The following is a 20,713-nucleotide window of genomic DNA, read 5'->3' on the forward strand; positions in this document are numbered from 1 at the left end:
GACGTACTTTACAATTACTTTACCTGATGGATACCGGTAGGCTAGGTCTACGCATGCTTTCTTAGTTTTTTTTACTTTTCCTGTCCATACTATTATCAACTTGCACTGTTTTTCGTTCCAGCTGCACCAATGACCAAAACAAAATAATTGGAATGGCTTACAACGGCTGCCTGCATACAACAACCCACTCGCAGAGAAAACAGCACGGAATGACTTGTTCTCTTGTTGCACCTCATGTTGTTACCTTGGTCAGAACCGTGTAAACCAATCATGACGCCTCACTACGTCACGTGGGTTGGTCAACCACGAGGCTTTCATCCTCAATTAAAAATGCCCTTAACTTTGCAAGTTTTTTCCTTTTGTTTCAGTGAGCAATTAAAATGGCCTGAAATCAATAACAGATAAAACGCGCATACTTACTCTTGATGCCGTTGATATTATACTCAAAGCTTTGCAAGCTGTTGCTTGTTGGTGTGATAGGGAAGTTTTGAAAACGAACACGCTTTGGTTTTGAGGAGGGTCTCGATCCATGGGGCCACAACAGATTCGCTAATGCCGTTGTGGTGCCAAAACCTGCCCCCTGCGGTCCTGTCAAAACTTATCCCCATTGTACCGTCGTAAATTTTGTTTCAATTGTGTATCTGACTCCGCAGAAAACAAATTCTAGTGCGTTTCAAATTTTGAAAACTAAACCTAAACACTGGTATATTGGACTTTAGGGAGTTACGACAACGTCAATATCCATGTTAGTGGTCGAACTTACACTCAGCAGTCAATAAAATAAACAACAAACAGACAAGTAGAAATCAACGTATGACGGAAAATACATTTATGTGATGACGACTCTAGCGTTGTTATAAAGAACTGTCGAGAACTCCGTCCTGAAAGAAAATGGCTAAACATAAGGTGTTCAATATCCCAACTGCACTAGCCGCTAGTCAGGTAATTGCTTCTTTTCTGCAGAGCCAGAACTATATTAGTATATGCAGCAAAAGGGTAATACAGTATAATGCTTGGTGACTATGTGTCAGACCATTCAACAATCATTATAATTCTGCACGAACTAATTATGACGTCACAAGATGGCGACGTCCCACGCCCTCAGAGAGGAAACGGTAGAAGTTTTGGATCGCAGTGGAAAACGAACTTTGATTCAAGTACAGTAGTTGGTACTCTGTAAATCGCTCTTTTATTTTTGCAACGTAATTGTTAAGCATTGGTAAATTTCACGTATTTGGTGTAATAAATGCCAGCTGTCTGTCGCATTTTGCTTGTGATGTTGAGCGTGTGATGATATTATAATTAATGTAATACACAGATCAACTAAGATATAGAGAATTCTATATCTTTTACAATCTGTATATTAATGGGGGACGACTCGGACGAGCTCAGGGGCCCCACCATTTTTTGGCCAGCAACATTGCGTCACAAATGAGAAAAAATAAACTGATGTATTGTAGGCTATAATGCAAAAATAATCAACATATTTAAAGTTTTGCCTAAACTTAATAATAACCATTAATTTTCCGAATATTTAATATGCATTGCACGTTTATTTCGTTTTAATAGTTTCAAACTACACTTAAAAACGTTATTTTTTTTCAAGTAAAACTACTTGAAAGCCGGCTGCAAACGTCGGTGACTTAAAAAAGACTTGCTAATACTAACGTAGCCTATTTACGGAGGAAACATAATTGGAACATAGCCCTCCTATAACAAACTCAATTTTTTGGGGACCAAAGGTGTTTTCACGTCCTTTTGTTCTTTGTTTTTTTCAATTGCGACTGCTCATCGGCTATATTATATTGCTATAATATCCACTGCAATGCTGTCTAGCTTATCTAGTACATTGCTATGGCATGAAAGCTTCAGACAGCTTTTATAAATTATAACCAAGGTCGAGAACATAATTGGCTGATGATGAAACATGACAGGTTGCTCGTCGTTCTGCTTATCAAGCATCGAGCGAAAGTTTCTTAGGAGCCTATTTCCAACCACCGTATTTTCTTGAATAGAAACCGCCCTTGAATAGAAGCCGCCCTTGAATAGAAGCCGCCCTCGAATAGAAACCGCACGATTTGATTAAAAATAAACAATAGAAATCGTCCTCGAATAGAATCCGCCCTCGCATAGAAGCCACGGAATACAATGATGAAATCGCTTCGGTGTAATATAAAGACTGTCATTGAGAGCTTACACATACAAAAAACAGCAGTTGTCACAGTAGTGATGGGATAGTAATAAAATAAAACCTTTTTGTCAAAAGAGAGCGCAGAATTTTGTTGTCACCTAATCCAGGGCTTCCCAAACTGGGGGTCGCGACCCCGCAAGGGGTCGCGTAACGAACTTCAGGGGTCGCAGAGCGTATACCAATTTTACACGAAGTACAAAATACAATCGAAACAAAATATTGTTCCAGCCTAATCAACATTGAAACCGCCTTGAGACCAGCATTAACAGATATTGAGCCACGGCTGGACTTGCTTTGTAGCAGAAAGCAGTCGCACCAATCACACTGAATAAATGTGTGTGATTTTTTGTTTCCAGTAGCCTATATATGTGTAAAGTAGTAAATAGACTTTGAGTACTGGTTGCTTGAATTCAGTCTTTACTCTTTGCATCTCAATAAATGTCACTAATGACTAATGTATGTTTCGCACTGCTAATTTAATCAATTTAAACGTGAAGGGTCGCGGAAAACTTTAGAAGTTTGAAAGGGGTCGCGAGCAAAAAAGTTTGGGAAGCCCTGACCTAATCAACACTACCGGTACTTCATGTAATAAAAATAGAAGCCCCCCTCGAATAGAAGCCTAACAAAACGTTCAAAAATAAAAAATAGTATCCGCGGTTTCTATTCAAGAAAATACGGTATGCAAATTGAGCATTGCAGATGCTGATAAGGGAGTTTTTCACTGTTTGGTTGAGTTGTAAAATCAAAATAAGCTATTCATGTACTGTATGTTGAAAGGAAACGGTATTACAAGACTCATTGTAAAGTTAGTACGGCTACAATCCCTACCAAATACAAGCTTTGTTGAGAGATATGCCCAAATTTTTTTGTTATAATGTAATTGGTCAAGAAAGCATTAAAATTTCGTTGATGTCACTAATCGTGGTGCAGCCTATTGTTTAATTGTGGTGGTATTTTGCAAATATTTTTGGGGCAAATCTATTTCAGGAGATTGGCGTAAAAATGCCGTTCAGAAAAACGTCAAAATCTTAAAATATTTTCAGAGTCCGTCGTTTACTTTCTTAATTACTATTTTATGCTAACACCAACGTATTTAGACATTGGGCCACACCCTCTCACCTAACGTTTTTAAACCATAGGCCTTTCCACGTTTTCAGTCTTTTACATTTATTGTGGTATGGTATTGATATGTAGTCGCAAACATCAGCAACAGCCTACAACGAAAAACGTATCAGATTAATAGGCCGGTTTACGGCGTTTGAAATCGATGTGTACCGCCTTACATGTTGTACATGGCGTCTCAAAAATGAAAACTATAGTTTGGCTGCTGTATTGTTGACATATATATGAAAATACATTTCGTTTAAGGCGTTTAAAAGCGGTATATAAGGCACAAAGACTAAATTTTTGCGCTTAGCGCAATTTGGGCCAGGTAGACTAGCTCGGGAACTTATAGCTTTTTGGTTTCCCTCAACGCAACCCTACACTACGCCGCTACATGCTAACTATATACACAGTTTAACTTAATAACGCAATACTACAGTGATGGTTAGTCTCGTTATTTTAATATTTTCACGCTGACGTTGTTATTTTAAGTATAGGCAATAGTTCGGAAACCGTTTATCGATTGAACAACGACAGCAGCTGGCTAGTCTAATTACTGTAATTAGACTTACAAAAATTGGTTGGAGTTTATAAACCCAAACTTGGCACATATGTGGTTAAATTAGAATTTTATTAGTGAAAGGCCACCACCAATGCGCTGCGCGCCAGAGCATTGTATTGCATCCACCATGCAAATCCGCCGCTGCCGTCAAAAAACAAACCATATAAGATTTGTTTCTACCATAAAACCTTTGGGGAAAAGTCCTGAAAGTGCCGACTTTTTTGCGTCAGGTTTGAACGCTTTTAATTCACGTTCATTTTTCAGATCCAGCAAGGCAATTCTTTTTTCCCTTGGTATAGCTGTCGGTGTAACCCGTAACGCATCTTATCCTTTCTTGCCAGTCTCGCCCTGTTCACCGTATCTGAATCAAGCTGTTTACCCGTAGGCTAACCGAAGCAGTTTTGTGTGGAGCGCTTAAGCACCCATATGTCCGTTTTCTGGCACTTTCTATGCAGTGCTGTCTAATCGTTTATTGCCAGAATATACCGATTAGTAAGACTCAAGAGTAGGCTACTATAAATGTTGACGTTAGGCAATTTAGGCGACATTCCATGTCATTTCTTCGTGTAAGGAATTTTGGGGCATGAATAATTGTATAACGCCAAGTTTATGGGTCAGCGGTCTAGTAAGGTCAACATTGAGAAGTAAGAAATATAACCTCCTGCTGCGGTTTTAAGCAAATGGTACCTTGGGACTAACGATGGCCTACAACATATAGCTGTTGTGTTCAGTAAGTGTTTTGCATGTTAATGTAACTGTAGTGGTAACTTACCTTGTTTTTCTAATTGTTCTTACAGGTTCGCCGCAAACGTCACTAAAGGTAGGAAAAGCCTTCAATCGGGTTGAGTCGCAATGGAGTACCTAGGCCTACGGACTGAAGCTCAAGTAGTTGATGCTCTGTAACTCGCTCTTTGATTTTTGCAACGTAATTGTTGAGCTTTGGTAAGTTAAACGTATTTGGTGTAATGAATACCAGTTGTCTGTCTCATTTTGCTTGTGATGACGAGAGTTTCATATGTCTTAGTGTTAACTGGGAAAGACACGTCCTTCGTTAGGAACTGGAGTAAGGGTCATCTAAGTAACCCAAGGTTAGGTATTATTTCAACCTTGTTAACATAACCCATTACGCAGAAACGACATATTTGGGACCGAAAAACTATAGCTTGTATATGTATATATATGTAACAACAATTAGTGGGGGTTTGCGTGAAATGTTTGAGTGCATTTAGCAAGTTTATTCTGTGAACGAATTCCCAGTGAACTGTGTCGAAGGCCTCGTATATGTCGGTTTGTTCGCTATATCTGAAAAAATCTATTACGTTAAACAGAAAACGGATGTTATTGACTATAGACCTTTCATAACAGCGTTTTATTTTATTCTTTTCCGATTAATTTGTTCAAAAAGGCTTTTATTCTATCGCCAATCACCTTGGAAATAATTATGTAACCTGCATTAAGTAATGCAATGGGCACTGGTTTGTTATCAGCAGAGCGTCTTTATTCGGTTTGGGGTAAGTACAACTAACTTATACTTCTTCACGTTGGATTTCACTAAGACTTCACATACTTACAATCCTCAGCCATCTCATTGGAGGATAAAAATGCCTGTTTAATTTCTTTCCAAAATATTTTATAACATTCGGCGGGAATGCCATCCAAACCGGAGGATTTGTTATTGCTCATTTGTTGTAACGCTTTCCAACATTTATCTTTAGTAATTTTTTTTGTTGCAACAAAGATGTTTCTCACTGGATAGATTAGATAAATCTAAATCACTTCATCATTCCATGAAATAATCTAATGTACAATATAGTAAACGCTGCAGTGTTGCGGACGTAAAGCTTGCAAAAAAACTAGCGTTTTCGTTTAAGACGGGGATTGATGAGTTACTTTGTTGTCGTTTATACCTTCAAGCGTTTGGTTCATTTAATTGATTGAAATCCGCACGTCTTTTTTCCAAGTTTAAAAAGTACTAGGTGATTTTTCGCCGAATGCTGCCCAGCGGGCTTTGCTTCTTACAATAACCGCATTAGTTCTGTTAGTAACCAGAGGCTTAAGTTTATTGCCGTCATCGTTTAGGCGAGTAAAAACAATGGACCGTTCATCTCTATGTTCGATCAGTTTTTTTCAGCCTCTCAAAGCGACCAGGTTGATTGTATGTGGCATATTGCCACAATATCTGCAGGTGATTTTCTGACCCTGGTATGTGACATAGGTCTATAGTTCATGTCCATGTAAAAATATGTAACTCGAAATCGGGTTCTGTTCCATCTCTTTTGTATTCAATGTGAGAACCCTCAAGCCTGATAAAAGGCCACGCATGCATTTTCTGTGTTCTGCTGCGAGCACCTGACCATACGTTAATTTAAATTTTTGAACGATTTATTCATTAGTTATGGCTATTGGCACTCATCCTATTGCAATATTTACTCGATCAGATTCGTTTAATTATTATAAGATTATAATGGTAGCCTACTTTTTTAATTCTTTCAACTTGAGTGAATCTGTTTTAGAGTTCGAAGATAATTAATCAATCATCTCTGCTTTTGCACGTAATATCAACTTTAGAGCCTTTCAATTCTGTTATCCCCATGATCTTGTGGAATGAAAAGTCAGCCTCTTCAATCACTTTATACATCTCTTTTCTAGTGAGAGGCTTTTTCTGTTCGAGAAGTAAGACATCTTGGTCTTTTGACATTTTTAGTTTCATTGCTTCGCGAAAACCTGAACATTCTTTGCTGTATCACTCATGTTGAGACTAACTGTATATTTTAGCTAACCTCGGCCGTAAGGTAAGAGACGTCTGTACCGCAACGCTGTCAATAGCAGAATGTGAGCTAAGTTATACTGGGATGGAGACCACATTGCTGCCGGAGCGTTGTGTACCGGCCGTTGAATAAAATCCTTCCCATCGCTAGTTGACGCTTTCACGTTTGCATAGTTAAGGAAAAAATGTACCGAGTCCTAACTAAGTCATCAAACTCGAGTCGCAAGTCAAGTCAGTGGGTAAATAAGATGACGCCACAAAAGAATGTCAATTAAATTGTTTTTTGTTCTGCCAATGGCCAACTTTGTTTGGAATTGACAAATCAATTTAGCGAAAAAGGCCAAAATTTCAAATTAACATTAAAACACGGGTAGCCAATAAATTGATGACAGTAATGAAATAACTTTATTATACCAAACTAAACCAGTAAAATAAAAAACATAGCAGAAAAACAGTGTAGTCACACTTAAGAAGGCTTGCGAAAGTTGATAAAAAAAACGTTTACTTTTGAGGTGCAACGCAATCGTACTATTAGCGCTTTAATTACACCGCAAATTGCATGTTTTATCTGCATTTCCCCATAGTAGACTTGCCTGACAGTATGTCAAACAATGAAACAAGTAAAAGATTTTTGCCGTAGACATACTTGATAAAAGCGTACGCATTCCAGTCGGCCTGGGGATGTAGCCTAGGGTCGCCATACGTCAGGATTTTCCCAGACATGTCTGGGATTTTTGTATTCAAATATGCGCCAGGGGGAAAATGTTAAAAAGCGCTTAAATGTCCGGGATTTTTGAACAAAGCATTTTATGAAATCTAACTTGCAATATTTTCACAGTAAGAATTTGTTTAGTGCTGAAGATTAAACGTTGCTATTGTTTTACTGTTGAAAATGCTAAGTGAAAATGTAAATTTACTGACGAGATGCAGGCAAGCTCCTAGTAAAAGGCCCACATGCAGGCATGGTTCTTTCTGGGCTTATCGGTTACAAGACATCGCCTTAACACCAATCTAGTGTGATTTTAGTTAACTTTGCTTTGTGCCATAGTAATTTTCATTATTTGGTAATTATTCGAATTGGCTTTTTTCTTTGTGAAGTCATTTGACTAGGCTAGTTTATTTTGTGGGATCAATTTTGCTGTTTGCTTTGTAGCAACCAGACCTACCTTCGTATTTATAACTTTTAAGCGGATAAAAGGTCTAATATTAATTAAACAGAAAGTTGTTGGACTAAACAAATGTGGCAATTCTGTGCTTTTTCCCCTCTGTGACAGTGATGCTGTCTTGTGGACAAAATAGGCGTTTGGATTGGTAGGATGTAAGAACATACTGTAAAATCGCCATATAGCGCCTGTTTGGTGTAGCGAAAGTTAGTCATTGAAACCGTCAGGAATTTGGCTCTTTCAGTAATGGTAACCCTAATGTAGCCCCTGTCTTAATCCAATATTGGCGACAATACTTGGATAGCCTATCAACAATATAACAAACAGGTGTTTTTATTGACCTTCAGGCACTTTACTGATATAGGTAGAGAATATAATACACGGAAATATCTCCACTACACCCCAAAATATTAACACTTTATATGGTGCTTACAACGCAGAGCAAAAAGTGATTTCTGTGTACAAGTGGCTGTCATAACTTTATCATTTCAGTATAACGTTTTAAGCCGTCTAACTGCATCAAAAATGAGTCCAATTAAAGTTACTAAGACTTCGGTTTGCTTCGACATCTCTAGCAATCTGTTCTGGTATGGCATGGCTAAGCCAGATGAGATTAAGTTCCTTGACTCGTTCTTCATTCAGTTTCATGGGATTACCCCGTCTGCAAAAATCACAATCCAAAACACATGTGCGTTTATAACTTTAAGCCTTCATAGTTGTTACAAATTACTGAACTTGGCATTCTAAAACAGATAAAATATATGAAAGAGCGGATATAAAGTAGACTTTTTTAAAGTAATTTTGAAAAAATGTCATTCCAAAAATGCATGGGAAACAACCGATTTTTGTTTTGGCGTGCAAATTAATAAAACGTTAAAATGAGTGGTAATGAGCACTGCTCAATTTAGCCTACTTATATTTCATAATTTTTGTAGAAATTTTAAAAGTGTATAGTTAAAATATTCGTTTAAAGATTAGCTGATAAAAAGCTTTGTTTAATTGTATCCTCTTTCTGTCGCCATTTTGGAAAAGACGTCATCATAAGATCAAAAATGAAGAAGATTCAACTTTGAGTGACCTCCGGGACAGATTCATTCAATTCAGATTTAAAAAACGAGTTGATTTCTTTTATTAAGTGACGTGATTTCATTGCTTGTTAGGTATTTCTGATCAAGCGAAATGAGCAGGCTTATCAGATTAGGATTTGCATGAATATCAAACTCTTTTATTTGTATTTTCATGAATCTTAACTCTTCAATTTGTCACAGAGAAAAGTAACGGGGAAATGAAATCACACCATAATGATTTTTGTCATAACCCACTGTTACCTGAGACCTCGATCCGTTTCCCCGTGTTCGTCAAGGTAGGGTGCAGATCTAAAACTACCTTTGTTTTCATTCAGCAGAAAGATAGTGCAATCCCGACTTCTGCAAAAAGTCTGTCAAGTTAAATTCTAACAGGCTAAGCATAACTGTTTATATATATGATATTCAATGCGGTTTTACTAAAAATTACAGTAATCAAATAATTAAAAAAGTATTTTGAAAAAAATAACTTCAGCAAATTCTCATCGTTCCTCGAGTTTATTCCTTAACAAACTACTGAAATTACTACTAATTATAAAATGAAATTATGAGCATTAGTTAGAAAACAACTCATGGAAAACTAGTACTGTATCAATAAAATCATGTCATGATGTTCAATCTTGGCATGGTGGGGTAAGTACGATATGAGCAATTTCTATGACTGCTATTTCTTTGACAAGTACCTACCTCAAAAATATGCCACAGCCGTAGTTGCATTTGTAAGAGTGATAAGCACAAGCTCCATAGTTTATTCCTCCCAGCGTATTTTGACAACAGTAACTCTGTCATTCAAATAATATTTGTTAAATAATATTTTGTGATACAAAATCCAATAGCTCATATATTTTTGGCGAATAACTCTATCAAAGCTTCTTGCAAACACTGGTGTAAGTGACTATTGAGTGTCAGTTTCTGTAGAAGGTTGAAGTTTTCAGCTGTTGTCTAAGTCAGGACTTCTTAATGTACTTTTGGGGTCACGAAACAAACTCAATTTTTATGAATTGAAATGTTTTTCTTTGTTAACTTTTTATTCGCTTTACTGTTTCTATTACACGGTTCTTTTATTACTGTACAGTTACTTTCATGGATTGTGTGCATTTGTATGATTTCGCAATAGACAAAAATACCTCTTCAAACTTGTAATGGGACGTTTAATGTTTTAGTTTCATTAATGTGTCGGCTACCCATCAAAGGGTTGCATAGAAATTTCTTTTCTAAAATGGGATCGCAGAACAAAAAAGTTTGAGAAGCCCTGGTCTAAGTGACTCTTGGTTATCTTTATCAATATCATGAACATTATTAGGTTTGGTCTCTATTTTTATACAAATGATTCTAAAACAGCACTACCCACGAAGCTAATAAAAGATTAAGTCTGCTACCTTATATCTCTTTTCAACCATTTTTTGTTTATATGGAGGTAAGCATGTCACTTGACCTTAGCGGGTACTGTATCTGGTTTTGATACCAGGACCAGGACCCAGATGTGCTTTTTTATTTGATTTCAAAAATATTTACGTATTATGCAATTTTCATTGTATAATAAAATGTTGTGTGAACACCTAATCTACAAGATCTTGCATCACCAGTCTCCAAGATGCCCATGATCTTCTTCAATTTATGCGTCACAAGCCTTATTCTCTGCTTATACAATATCTACATACTGAGCAGTAAGCAGACAATTTCATGACAAACACTGTAATCAAGAAAGCATACCTGAGAACACAACATAACTCCACAAATCAAACACATGGTTGGTGAAACAGAATCACTATTACTGCCAAATCGGGGGCATTTGAAATCTGAAGCAACAGCTATCACATCACTGCAAAAGAAAAGGCATTGAAGATATATAAATCAAATATTAAAATAAAAAGAGCTTTCATATCTAATTTTAAAGTAGCTTAAAAAAATCAAATCTTAAAAATAACACGTAAGTGCTGTATTCAGTATTATCTCACAGTAATAATGTCAATTACTACCTCTTTGCAATAACATAAAATGTTTGCTCTTATTCTAAATTTTCTCCCAAATTTTGCCAACACAATTATGTGCATAGGTTAGGGTAGGGTTGTTTTGTTATCATGCAGCATTAACATTTTTTGAGATCAGAACCACAAGGATTACGTCTAAACTTCTATGTTCTTTGGTTTTCTTGAAATCCTGGCATGAAACTTGTGGTAAAATTCAAAAACAGGTAGCAGCAATAAATCTGTAAACCATGCTTCTTTCGTAGTCATGAGGCAGCTAAAAAGCACTCAGACAAACATAGAATACAAGTACGAGTAGTCAACTTGTGTGAAGTTGGTCAGGAGGTTGTTGTTGGACAGGCATGACTTGGCCATGTTGGCTGCTACGTAACCTTCAGTTGTTCATAGACAATAACGCTGTACACATAGCTTTTTTGAAACGCGGCGGTCTGGTGGCTTGTTAAACAACTCGGTGATGGATAAGTAGTGCAGTCAAAGAGATTTCTTGCATCTAAAACGACGTGGTTTGCAAATAACATATAAGATCCTGAGTAATGGTTCAGGAGGGATTGTAGCTTCGGTTATTTGCTCAAGCATTCACTTCCATTCTAGGAATGTTCCAAACAAAAAAGTAGGAAAATAACAAGGGTGAGGCTCGGTAAAATGGTAAAGGTGATACACAAAATTTCATGGAATAGGATGTCAATTTTATGAAAGTGAGCACTGTGGCACCACACTGGGAGAGCTAGGGCATACACGAAGAGAAGTACAGCAGTGCACTCCACTTGGTAGTTGTGAAATGTATTAACACTGCTACTCAATATCTGACTTTGTTTTTCAGTTCGGTAATGTGAGACATACGTTAGACTGCAATCAAGCAGAACAGCTGGATACTGTAAAGCCTAGCATCTTACTAGTAGCAAATAAACTTTTAAAACCTTCAATGGAAAAAAATACAGGTCGATGACTTGAATTCTACAAACATGAGCAGGAACATTTTATTATGAATGTTCGTTCACTTGTGATTAAACAGTACTACATCTTTAGGGTTTTGTCACTTCAAGAATCAAAATAATACAATAACAGACTCATTCTTTTTATGAGAAAAGTCTTGGTCAAATTTTACTTGGTTAATAAACTTCCTTACATGCATTTCCCATGGACACAGTTTTGATTATTTTTGCTTATTATTAATTTTATTTTTTATGGACATATAGAATTTTGTACACTTTGCCAGAATCACTAAAGCGGAGCATGAGTTGTAAATGCTGAGACCAGTGACATTATCATGATCTCATTTTATCACCTTATCTAGCTATAAAACTGGGTCCCAAAACTATATTTAATTGGAAGTCCCGCATTTTATTTAATACTTAACTGACCCTGTAAATTACTCCACTTAAATGTTAATCCTGATCAGTCAATTTATTAAAATCAACTCTTGTTTTATGTTACCTATAGTGCTCTTCCAGTTGTACCAAGGTATTCACTTTGATCAAATCTGGGTAGATAACTTTGTCACCAACATCAGGAGAGAAGTTCGAGCACCACCTAGTAAAAGCAGTAACCACCTCAAGAAAGCGCAGCACATTTCAAAAAAATATTTAAACTGGTGCCTATTGTATTATTTTGTAATCAGTTATTGTGTAAATAAAGGGTATATCAATGAGTTTGAACAAAAAACTTCATTAAATATGCTACATGTTAACACACACTTAACACAAATATAAATTACCTTTGCACAATCTTGGATAAATCGCCATTGCCATCTAAGTCAAAGTAAGACAGCATATTTGAGGGTAAACCCAAATATTGAAACATACAAATTCTGTCATTTTGTTCTTTCAACAAAGAAGGAACTGGAACTTTTGTCATGTAATGCATGAATAAAACACAACACCTACAAAATAAACACAATAGCAAAAAAAGCATCTTAAATATTTATATAATGTTGAAAAATCACAGCTTGAAAAAGTTATATTTACAACACTACCACCATACATAAGTCTACCAATATTACATCAAACCTCAAAAGAAAAGTGTTAGGTAAAATTTTCTACTGGTTGTTACATGAAACTAATTGATTATGTCATTGAAAGAAAGTTGAGAAACAACTTGTTGGCTCAGTAGCTAAGTGGTAAGAAAGTCGGGCTTGTTGATAATTTTAGTAGGGTTTCTAAATAATAAAAATTTTGGAAACTGGTTTTCACAATTTACCCCAAAATCGATAAAACTGGTTTTAACGCCAAGTTTATAAAAGAAACTGGTTTGGCTTTATGATATACAATATTACTGAGCTCATCCTTCAATTGTTGGTAGATACTATGACACAAACCATTAAATAAGGGAACTATTGCATTACTGGAAGTGATTAAGAAACTTGAACTCAAAGAAAAAAGTAAATATATAACTTCTAAAACCGTCTTCAACAAAATCGTGGTACAATATTTTTTAATGTACTTTTCCTATTGCAGAGGCTCACTTCCTAAATCAAAGAGTTATTTTCATCATAGGCCTATTATTAGTCCTGTTTACATTTAAGGCACAGACAAGTAACAGGTAGTAGATTTGGATATATGTCTTTCAAAACTTGGCCTGCACTGCGGCATCAGATATCAACAAAATGAAGTAATCCCTCCTTAATTAGAATTCTTTATGATATTATCCACTTCATGAATTTTCTTTTGACAATTAGGCAAATTAGACAATTAGGCATCAAGCGCTCATGTGTAACTGATGCAAAATGGGTTTCTGTTACATCACTAAAGATTATGGACAACGAGGTGAAATTGTACCGAGATCTTAGTGTAATGGTAATCTGAGTAAAAGTTTGCAATGTGATCTCACTGGCAAATTTTCACATACATGACTAACTCATGGAATATATGAAGAAAACTTAGTGGAACTTGATACCAAAGAAAATAGTAAGATCTCAGCCAGGAATAAGCAATATGCGGCGACTTGGTCAAATAGGCAATTTCTACTGTATTTCATACAGTGAAATTCTTTTTACACACCTCATTACCAATCACACCAATAAAGATCTCAAACCTCTCTGGCCTTACCAAAATTAGGAAAAACAAATTCTATATCAACATATATGTAGGCTTTAATAATAAATGAATGAACAGCTAAAAACACTAATTTGATGGTGTTGTTGTGATTTTATGAAAGATAAATAGCAAACACGGAAGGTGTTTGTGGCAGAGGGCATACTTTCATAAAGTTTACTGGTGTACTTATATCACTGGTGTTAAAGTAAAAGTGCACAAATAACTTTTTTTGAACATCAAATAAAGCAACAATATGATCAAGAAATAATTTCACTAATAAACAAACTTTTACCGTAGAAATGGATCAAAGCAATGACTCAGGCAATTTTCCAATTTAATGTGATCTATTTTATGCATTGTAGGAATATTTGCATAACTTCGTACCTGAAAACATTGAAATGTGATTTATAAAGGTACCAATATGATAACTGAATGTAGAAATGCATTTACACTTTGAATATGATTCTGCATAAAAATATAACTACCTGAACAAAGCACTTCACCAAGTCTGACTGAGGATCTTCTGAGTTTTCACTAATTATCATTTCCACATCTACACACAGCATGATCTGAACAATCTGTGCAGAGTAATAGTAACAAAATTTGCTGCTATATTTTTCATTATTAGAGCATTTATTGGAAAATAGCCCATGATCCATTACTTAGATAACAAGTATAGAGGAAATATGTATTTGGTGTATATGTGCTGTTTGTACTCTAACATGACCTATGCTCTCCTTATTTTGTCTTTTTTCACCTTTTGGGTCAGGGCAGTTAACATGAGTACGTAATGTGGAATACATGCGGTTGTTAATGTGGAATCAACTCAGTATAAGAAAATAAAGATTATATTAAGTAATCTTATGACTTTTGTCTGTTGATGAAAAGTTATCCGCTTCCAGTAAGAGATATTTTTTCAAATGTTTCAAAATTTATAGAGACACATAATTACACACGATGTGATAGTTTTATGTACCAGTATCCAAAATTCTACTTGGCGCTGGACTCGATTCGTTTTAGTTTCTTTTTTGCTTCATGCTTATTTTCAAATTACAATAGATCTTGTACAGTTTAAAGAAGTTTATGATTCGCTCAACACTCAAAACTCAGTTACTAGACATTGTTTAACCAATGCTCACAAAACTTATATTTAGTTTTTATTTTTTGTAGTAGAGTGTTATTATTAGTTATTAGTAGAATTGAACTGAAGTAATTGCTGCCAATGCTCTGTAAAAAGTACCATATGTCAACCGAAATCTTGGTTTCAAAGAAACCTTGGGAATATGTGAATGTTTTGGCTCCTTGTTTCCTAGCTTTTAATTTCTTCAAAAACCCAGGTAATTCCTTTGTGTAAAGTTATGCATATAATCTTTGCATAAAACTAAATTAAAAATGTTTCCTTTGGACAATACATGCAGAAAAGTCGGTAACAACGGCTAGGGCGGTAAATGATCATCGCCAAGTTTAGGGCATACAAAGACTTTCCTTAGTCTAAGGATACATCATGTGATATCATGCCATACCACACCATATCAACGTGTACTTTGTCAAATACAGACCATTGTTATGGAATAATACATCCAGCACAAAAACAATAGGAAAAATGTAGACTATTTACAGTAAAATTGTAATCATATGTTACAGCTAACATTTCACTAGCAGTATTTTACATTTAAAAAGTTTTGGCTACTAAGTGTGTAATGGGCCTAACCTTGCATATGCAATTGGAATTGGAATGATTAAAATTAAAGTCACTAAATAAGCTTACTTGCATTTTTAAATCCTAATTTCATCAAAGTCCGGGAAAATACAAATCTTAGTAAAAGGCATAACAATGAAAATATATTACTGTTAACTTGGACGAAATGATGCTCAGTTTAGTGCTCTAACTATACAACAGCATAAAAATAATAAAAAACTTAAAAAATACTACCATGTCCATACAACAACAATCATAAATCTAACAGGAAACTTACCTGGGCAAGAGAACAAAGAAATAATATGTTGCAGCCATTAACAACTGCAGAAACAGAAGAGATTTCGAGGAAAACCTGACATGAACACATGAGTTGTACAAAAGTACTGAAAATATTAGTGAACAGCAAGCATTCATCATGCTTTCCCAATAGAAGCTGTATGCACTCATTTCGACGGGATTGTAACTCACTCTAGACATGAAGCAAAAATTTGTGATATGAAAACTATTGCCCAAGACAGCTATCATCATTCAGCATAAGTAATTGATCAGAAGTTGTTTTGTTAACTTTAACATGTATAAATATATTAAATTTTAGCATCTCAAATATAAAAATATATTTCATTTTAGCATGTCAATATACAAATTTAAATTGCATCTTAAAACACTTTGAATACTTTTTTCTTGAGAAACAATAAAAAAAATGGTATTCAATTTACCTTTTTTAAGTGTGCATATGCAAAACAACTTCTAGTTAAATGCAGAAGAGCACAGTCAGTTCGAACAGATGCTGGCGCCAACAATGGGGTATTTTTGTATCTTGAAATATTTTCTTGTACTTGAAATGTAGTGCTGGCCGTGATCCACAATAAACGATTTTCATTATCAACAGCGGTGACACTATTTTTGAAGTTGTCAGTTATATTTTTGCATTTTTTCTTGAAACTCTGTATATCGAAAAATGTAAGAAGACATAGATATATACAGGCACAGTCTAAATAGACAAACATAAATTCATAAAAATGCATGCAGAACAAATAAGTAATTGCAGCTTACCACGCAATTTTAGACTGAAACTTTTGAACTTTAATTTTACTTTAAAATGGAGTGGTTGATCAAACAATAAACAAAATGATATATAATTGTTACGCATAGAAAAAATATAACGGAAATAAATAAAAAATGGAGTGATCAAAATAAAAACATTTAGGCTTGCCGACAATGTACTGATGATAGGTAATGTTGAAAACTGGCACTTGTTTTTGCATGATTGCCTAATCTCTGATGTAGAGTTTCAAGTTACCAAAAAAAATCACAAATTGCAATATCATTATAATTTTAATCGTGTGAAATTGGTGTTCTTTGAAAATAAAACTGTTATCATCAAAGAGAAAAAGTACATTAAAATACAGATCGTGTACTACAAACGACATTACGTCACTATGGTCAACCAGAAATATGTAAATTCTCACCGTTCAAAAACAAAAATTACACATATCAAACTCAGAATGCAACTTAAATATATAGTGGATTGAAATGTGACTATATACATATAAATAGCTGCAAAAAGAGTATACAACAAAACATTAACCTTTAATAAACTAACATTCCAAGGACATGATCCGCAATACCACTGAAATGAAAAGCTATAAAAGATTGTGAGCCTAGTGTTGTATATTTCACCATGTACGCAAAATAAACAAAAGGAAACCCGCAAGGAGACAGAAATTATTTAACATAATTAAATCCTCATGATCTAAACTAGAATAGAAACGTTTCCAAAAAATATTACAATAAGTGAATTACTATTTTCTGAACAGTAAAATTCTTTTGCCAGCCGTTAAGATGCTTTGCGGTTAGATGAAGTATGCCCTTAGTTTCAATGTGTGTTGTAACCATTTTTTAAAGCTATATCATGTATGACAAGTTTATGAAACACTTACCATGCAAACGAAATATAACTTGAAACCTTACCGCACTATATAAATAACTAAAAAATATTTAACTAAACAATGATTGTAACTATTCAGACAAAATGCAACAACATTTGTTACAGCAACTTTACATCATGTGGGTAGGACCATGGTGCCAAAATATGTAAGCTTTGTTAAGGCCAAAATATGTGTCCACTATTGAATTTGGCAGGTCAGTGAAAGTGTGATTAATAAATGACCAAATAGAAGAACTTTCACAAGATTTTAAAACTTACCTGCTTAGAGTTATTTGCAATATAACTAGTCTAACTTTGGGCTATGGACATGATATTAATTAAATCAAAATATTTTTCCAAAATTGTGTAATTAAAATCTTTACTATATGGTTTGGATTATCCTGGGTTTGGGATAAAAGTAAAGGCCATTTCACATATGCAGACTTGTTACCTTACTGCGTACAGTTCAAACCAAAATACCAAACAAACTTCGAAAGTTCTAAAACACATTTTTTACATGTGTGGAATTATGACTTTATCATATTTCAATAAGACTAATAGTATACATCTATATGTGGGAAAAATATCAGTGCTTTTGTTTTAAATATGCTACAAGCTGAATGCAGCAAGTGCAAAAGCGCTCGACTGATCTTTTCACTTTTGGAGAAGATTTGAGTACTTGTACAGCTTTATATTTATTCACTTAATCATGTCATTAAATGCTTGATCTGGATGGTGGCATAAGAAACTTGAAATATTAACTACGATTGTAGAGGCTATTCCTACGAACCACATCAACACTTTGAAATGAAGTCAAAGTGTGCCGCAATCTTTATAGTTTGTTTTGATTCATTCATGTCATTAAGCAATATCTTGCTTGTGCTATTATACAAAAGGAGTGGAGGTTCGAACCTGAATCCATGTACCAATCGTTTTTTATTCTCACAATTCTGAATCATGCTAGCAGATCTGAATCGAATCCTTTATTTCTTATGAAGTAAGAAGTCAACATTTGTTAACTATTCTTATTCTTTTAAAATAGTAGTACCCAATTTGTCAGACTTAGGTCATAACTCAGCAAATGCATAGAGCATCTACAAGTATTGTATTAAAGTACAAAAAATACTGTACAATTTAGTAACTAGAACTAGTACATTGTACATGAATGATAAGCAATTCAAAACAAGTTAGCATTCAATATTGAATTTCTGGCATGAATAGTGGTTATATGAAAGTGTGTAAACACCTATTGCAACATGTGGATAAACACTTCAGTTATACACCTGGATATCGTTGTAGTCAGCTTTATTTCTGTGAACTAATTTTGACTGATACCCATACATCGCGTTTTGAGAAAATAACTTGAAACAACTTGCAAAATAAATATAAAACCAAATTCATTACAAACATTGTTAACTGTTATAACTATGTGTCCATAACTTAAGAAAAAGTTTAACAATTAGTTTATGAAAATACTTTACATAATGGTAATGAAATGGTAACTCATCAATTATATTTACTATAAAGTTATAACAGCATAACAAAATAACTTTTACCTCAATCATTGCATAAAGTGCTGGTTCTAATTGATCTCCTGCAAATTGCTGCTCTACCATATCACTTTCATCAAGATCGACTTCATGACTTTCCAAAGATGTACTCTCAATTATTGAAGTATTTGTTTTCAACAATAGAGAAGTACCATTGTTGGATTGTTGGGTTACCAGCCCATCATCCTTTTCTTGCATGAAACGATCAGTATACTCTTCCATTAAATGAATCCATTGATGAATAGTCATGCTATCTTGTATGCTTGAAGATACACCACGATACTCAAACATTTTTTCCATTGAGATTACAGGTATAGCACAATTGCTTAAACAGCTGCAAAAAAATTAAACTCCAGCAAAAAAGTAACGAGTAAACTTTAGCTTGTTGCAAACTTAGATTAATCTTAAAACAAAACTGTCATAAAGTCTAAAATATTTTCTTTAACTGGCATAATTTCAATAAAAAACAACAGTTGGATACCAGTTTTAAGGTATTTGAATTTTTACACATATTAATTTTTATTTAAGAGAAGCTAAAATATAACTTGCGAGCCCCTTGTGCCACTTTTGTGGACCTCAGGTTGGGAACCACAGCACCGCGCTAACGAGGCTACTTCTGGTATTGGTATAAAAATGCAAGTTTGAAGCAAGCAAGTTTTACTTCTGGAATGGTAAATACATTTGGACAACCTCTAAAACATTATTGTACACATGTTTGAAACAGATTGTGTAAAAGGGAATTTGTTAAGGGAATCTTGGGTTGCTGAAAAAGGTTGTGGTACAAAAAGGGTGAAAATCGCACCATCATGCTAATGTTTCATACCGTGTGAAATTTAACACACAGCTTCAAACATTAGCATGGGGTGTTGTTTGCTTATCATGCTTACTGGTAGTATCATTTCTTTTTCCACAGTCTTTCAAGTAAATCACAATTTATCATACAGTGTCTTCTTATAACGCATACAGTAATAATTATTAGAACTGAACAAAAATCAAAAAATGTTTTTGTCTGATAGAAATATGTCTTGAAAATGGTAACCATGGTATTGCATCTTTGTGAAATTTGTTATGTGGTGACACTTTTTAACTCTTTTACCGGTAGTTGTAGATATGATCTTCAGTTAGGTTGTATAAGGTAGATCATGTTTTATCAAAATTAAAATTTAATGAAAATGTATATTATGTATTTAAATTTCACATGGGTGAAATGGGTAAAATTTTACATAGGTGAAATTCCAAAGAAACGTTAGAAAATTGCTTTGCAGTATGACACATAACAGTAAGGGCCTAGTAATCCTGTGTGCCTTCTGATCAGTCTATATTTTTTCATAATTTTCAGAAGATAATGAACTTCTGCCATATTCAATCTTTTCACTTATCAGTAATCAACAAATACTCTATTAATTTATTTCATTCAAACCATTTTTTGGTAGTTAATATAATAACATGTAGCTAAAAAGATAATTTTCTCACCTGCAAAGTGGACAAAGGAATTCATTTTGGTCGACTGAAAAACTTGCATAATGTCGTCTCAAATGAAATGCCAAACTTTCCCTATTGTCTTTGAGAGAATCCATGTATTGTTGCCAACACATGTAATGCAATATGTGGCTACAGGTTGACACGTGAACACCTATATGTAGAG

The 20,713-nt window shown here is 34.6% G+C and overlaps 1 protein-coding gene and 1 long non-coding RNA gene across 4 annotated transcripts in view; one reads left to right on the forward strand and one right to left on the reverse strand.

Annotated features, from left to right (window-relative positions):
* The first annotated feature begins 3,844 nt into the window (after nucleotides 1–3,844).
* LOC143447017 (uncharacterized) lies at nucleotides 3,845–7,944 on the forward strand. Its single transcript, XR_013114010.1, has 3 exons — nucleotides 3,845–4,587; nucleotides 4,655–4,799; nucleotides 4,882–7,944. It is a non-coding gene; the product is annotated as an uncharacterized LOC143447017 (long non-coding RNA).
* Nucleotides 7,945–8,097: 153 nt separating this feature from the next.
* The window catches only part of LOC143447015 (E3 ubiquitin-protein ligase UBR2-like), a 53,595-nt gene continuing 40,979 nt past the window's right edge, over nucleotides 8,098–20,713 (reverse strand). For 2 of the 3 annotated variants that reach the window (XM_076946918.1, XM_076946919.1), the window contains exons 24-35: nucleotides 20,542–20,701; nucleotides 19,075–19,402; nucleotides 16,308–16,535; nucleotides 15,869–16,060; nucleotides 14,378–14,470; nucleotides 14,185–14,276; nucleotides 12,575–12,739; nucleotides 12,295–12,390; nucleotides 10,586–10,694; nucleotides 9,560–9,654; nucleotides 9,116–9,214; nucleotides 8,098–8,448 (exon numbers count right to left, since the gene is read on the reverse strand). In XM_076946918.1, the coding sequence (XP_076803033.1) occupies nucleotides 8,307–8,448; nucleotides 9,116–9,214; nucleotides 9,560–9,654; nucleotides 10,586–10,694; nucleotides 12,295–12,390; nucleotides 12,575–12,739; nucleotides 14,185–14,276; nucleotides 14,378–14,470; nucleotides 15,869–16,060; nucleotides 16,308–16,535; nucleotides 19,075–19,402; nucleotides 20,542–20,701 (1,799 nt within the window). In that variant the 3' untranslated portion in view covers nucleotides 8,098–8,306. Of the gene's footprint in view, nucleotides 8,449–9,115; nucleotides 9,226–9,559; nucleotides 9,655–10,585; nucleotides 10,695–12,294; nucleotides 12,391–12,574; nucleotides 12,740–14,184; nucleotides 14,277–14,377; nucleotides 14,471–15,868; nucleotides 16,061–16,307; nucleotides 16,536–19,074; nucleotides 19,403–20,541; nucleotides 20,702–20,713 lie in introns of all 3 variants that reach the window. The other variant, XR_013114008.1, reaches the window with a different exon arrangement.

The sequence above is a fragment of the Clavelina lepadiformis genome, chromosome 2, assembly GCF_947623445.1.
Source record: "Clavelina lepadiformis chromosome 2, kaClaLepa1.1, whole genome shotgun sequence".
NCBI classification, from domain to species: domain Eukaryota; kingdom Metazoa; phylum Chordata; class Ascidiacea; order Aplousobranchia; family Clavelinidae; genus Clavelina; species Clavelina lepadiformis.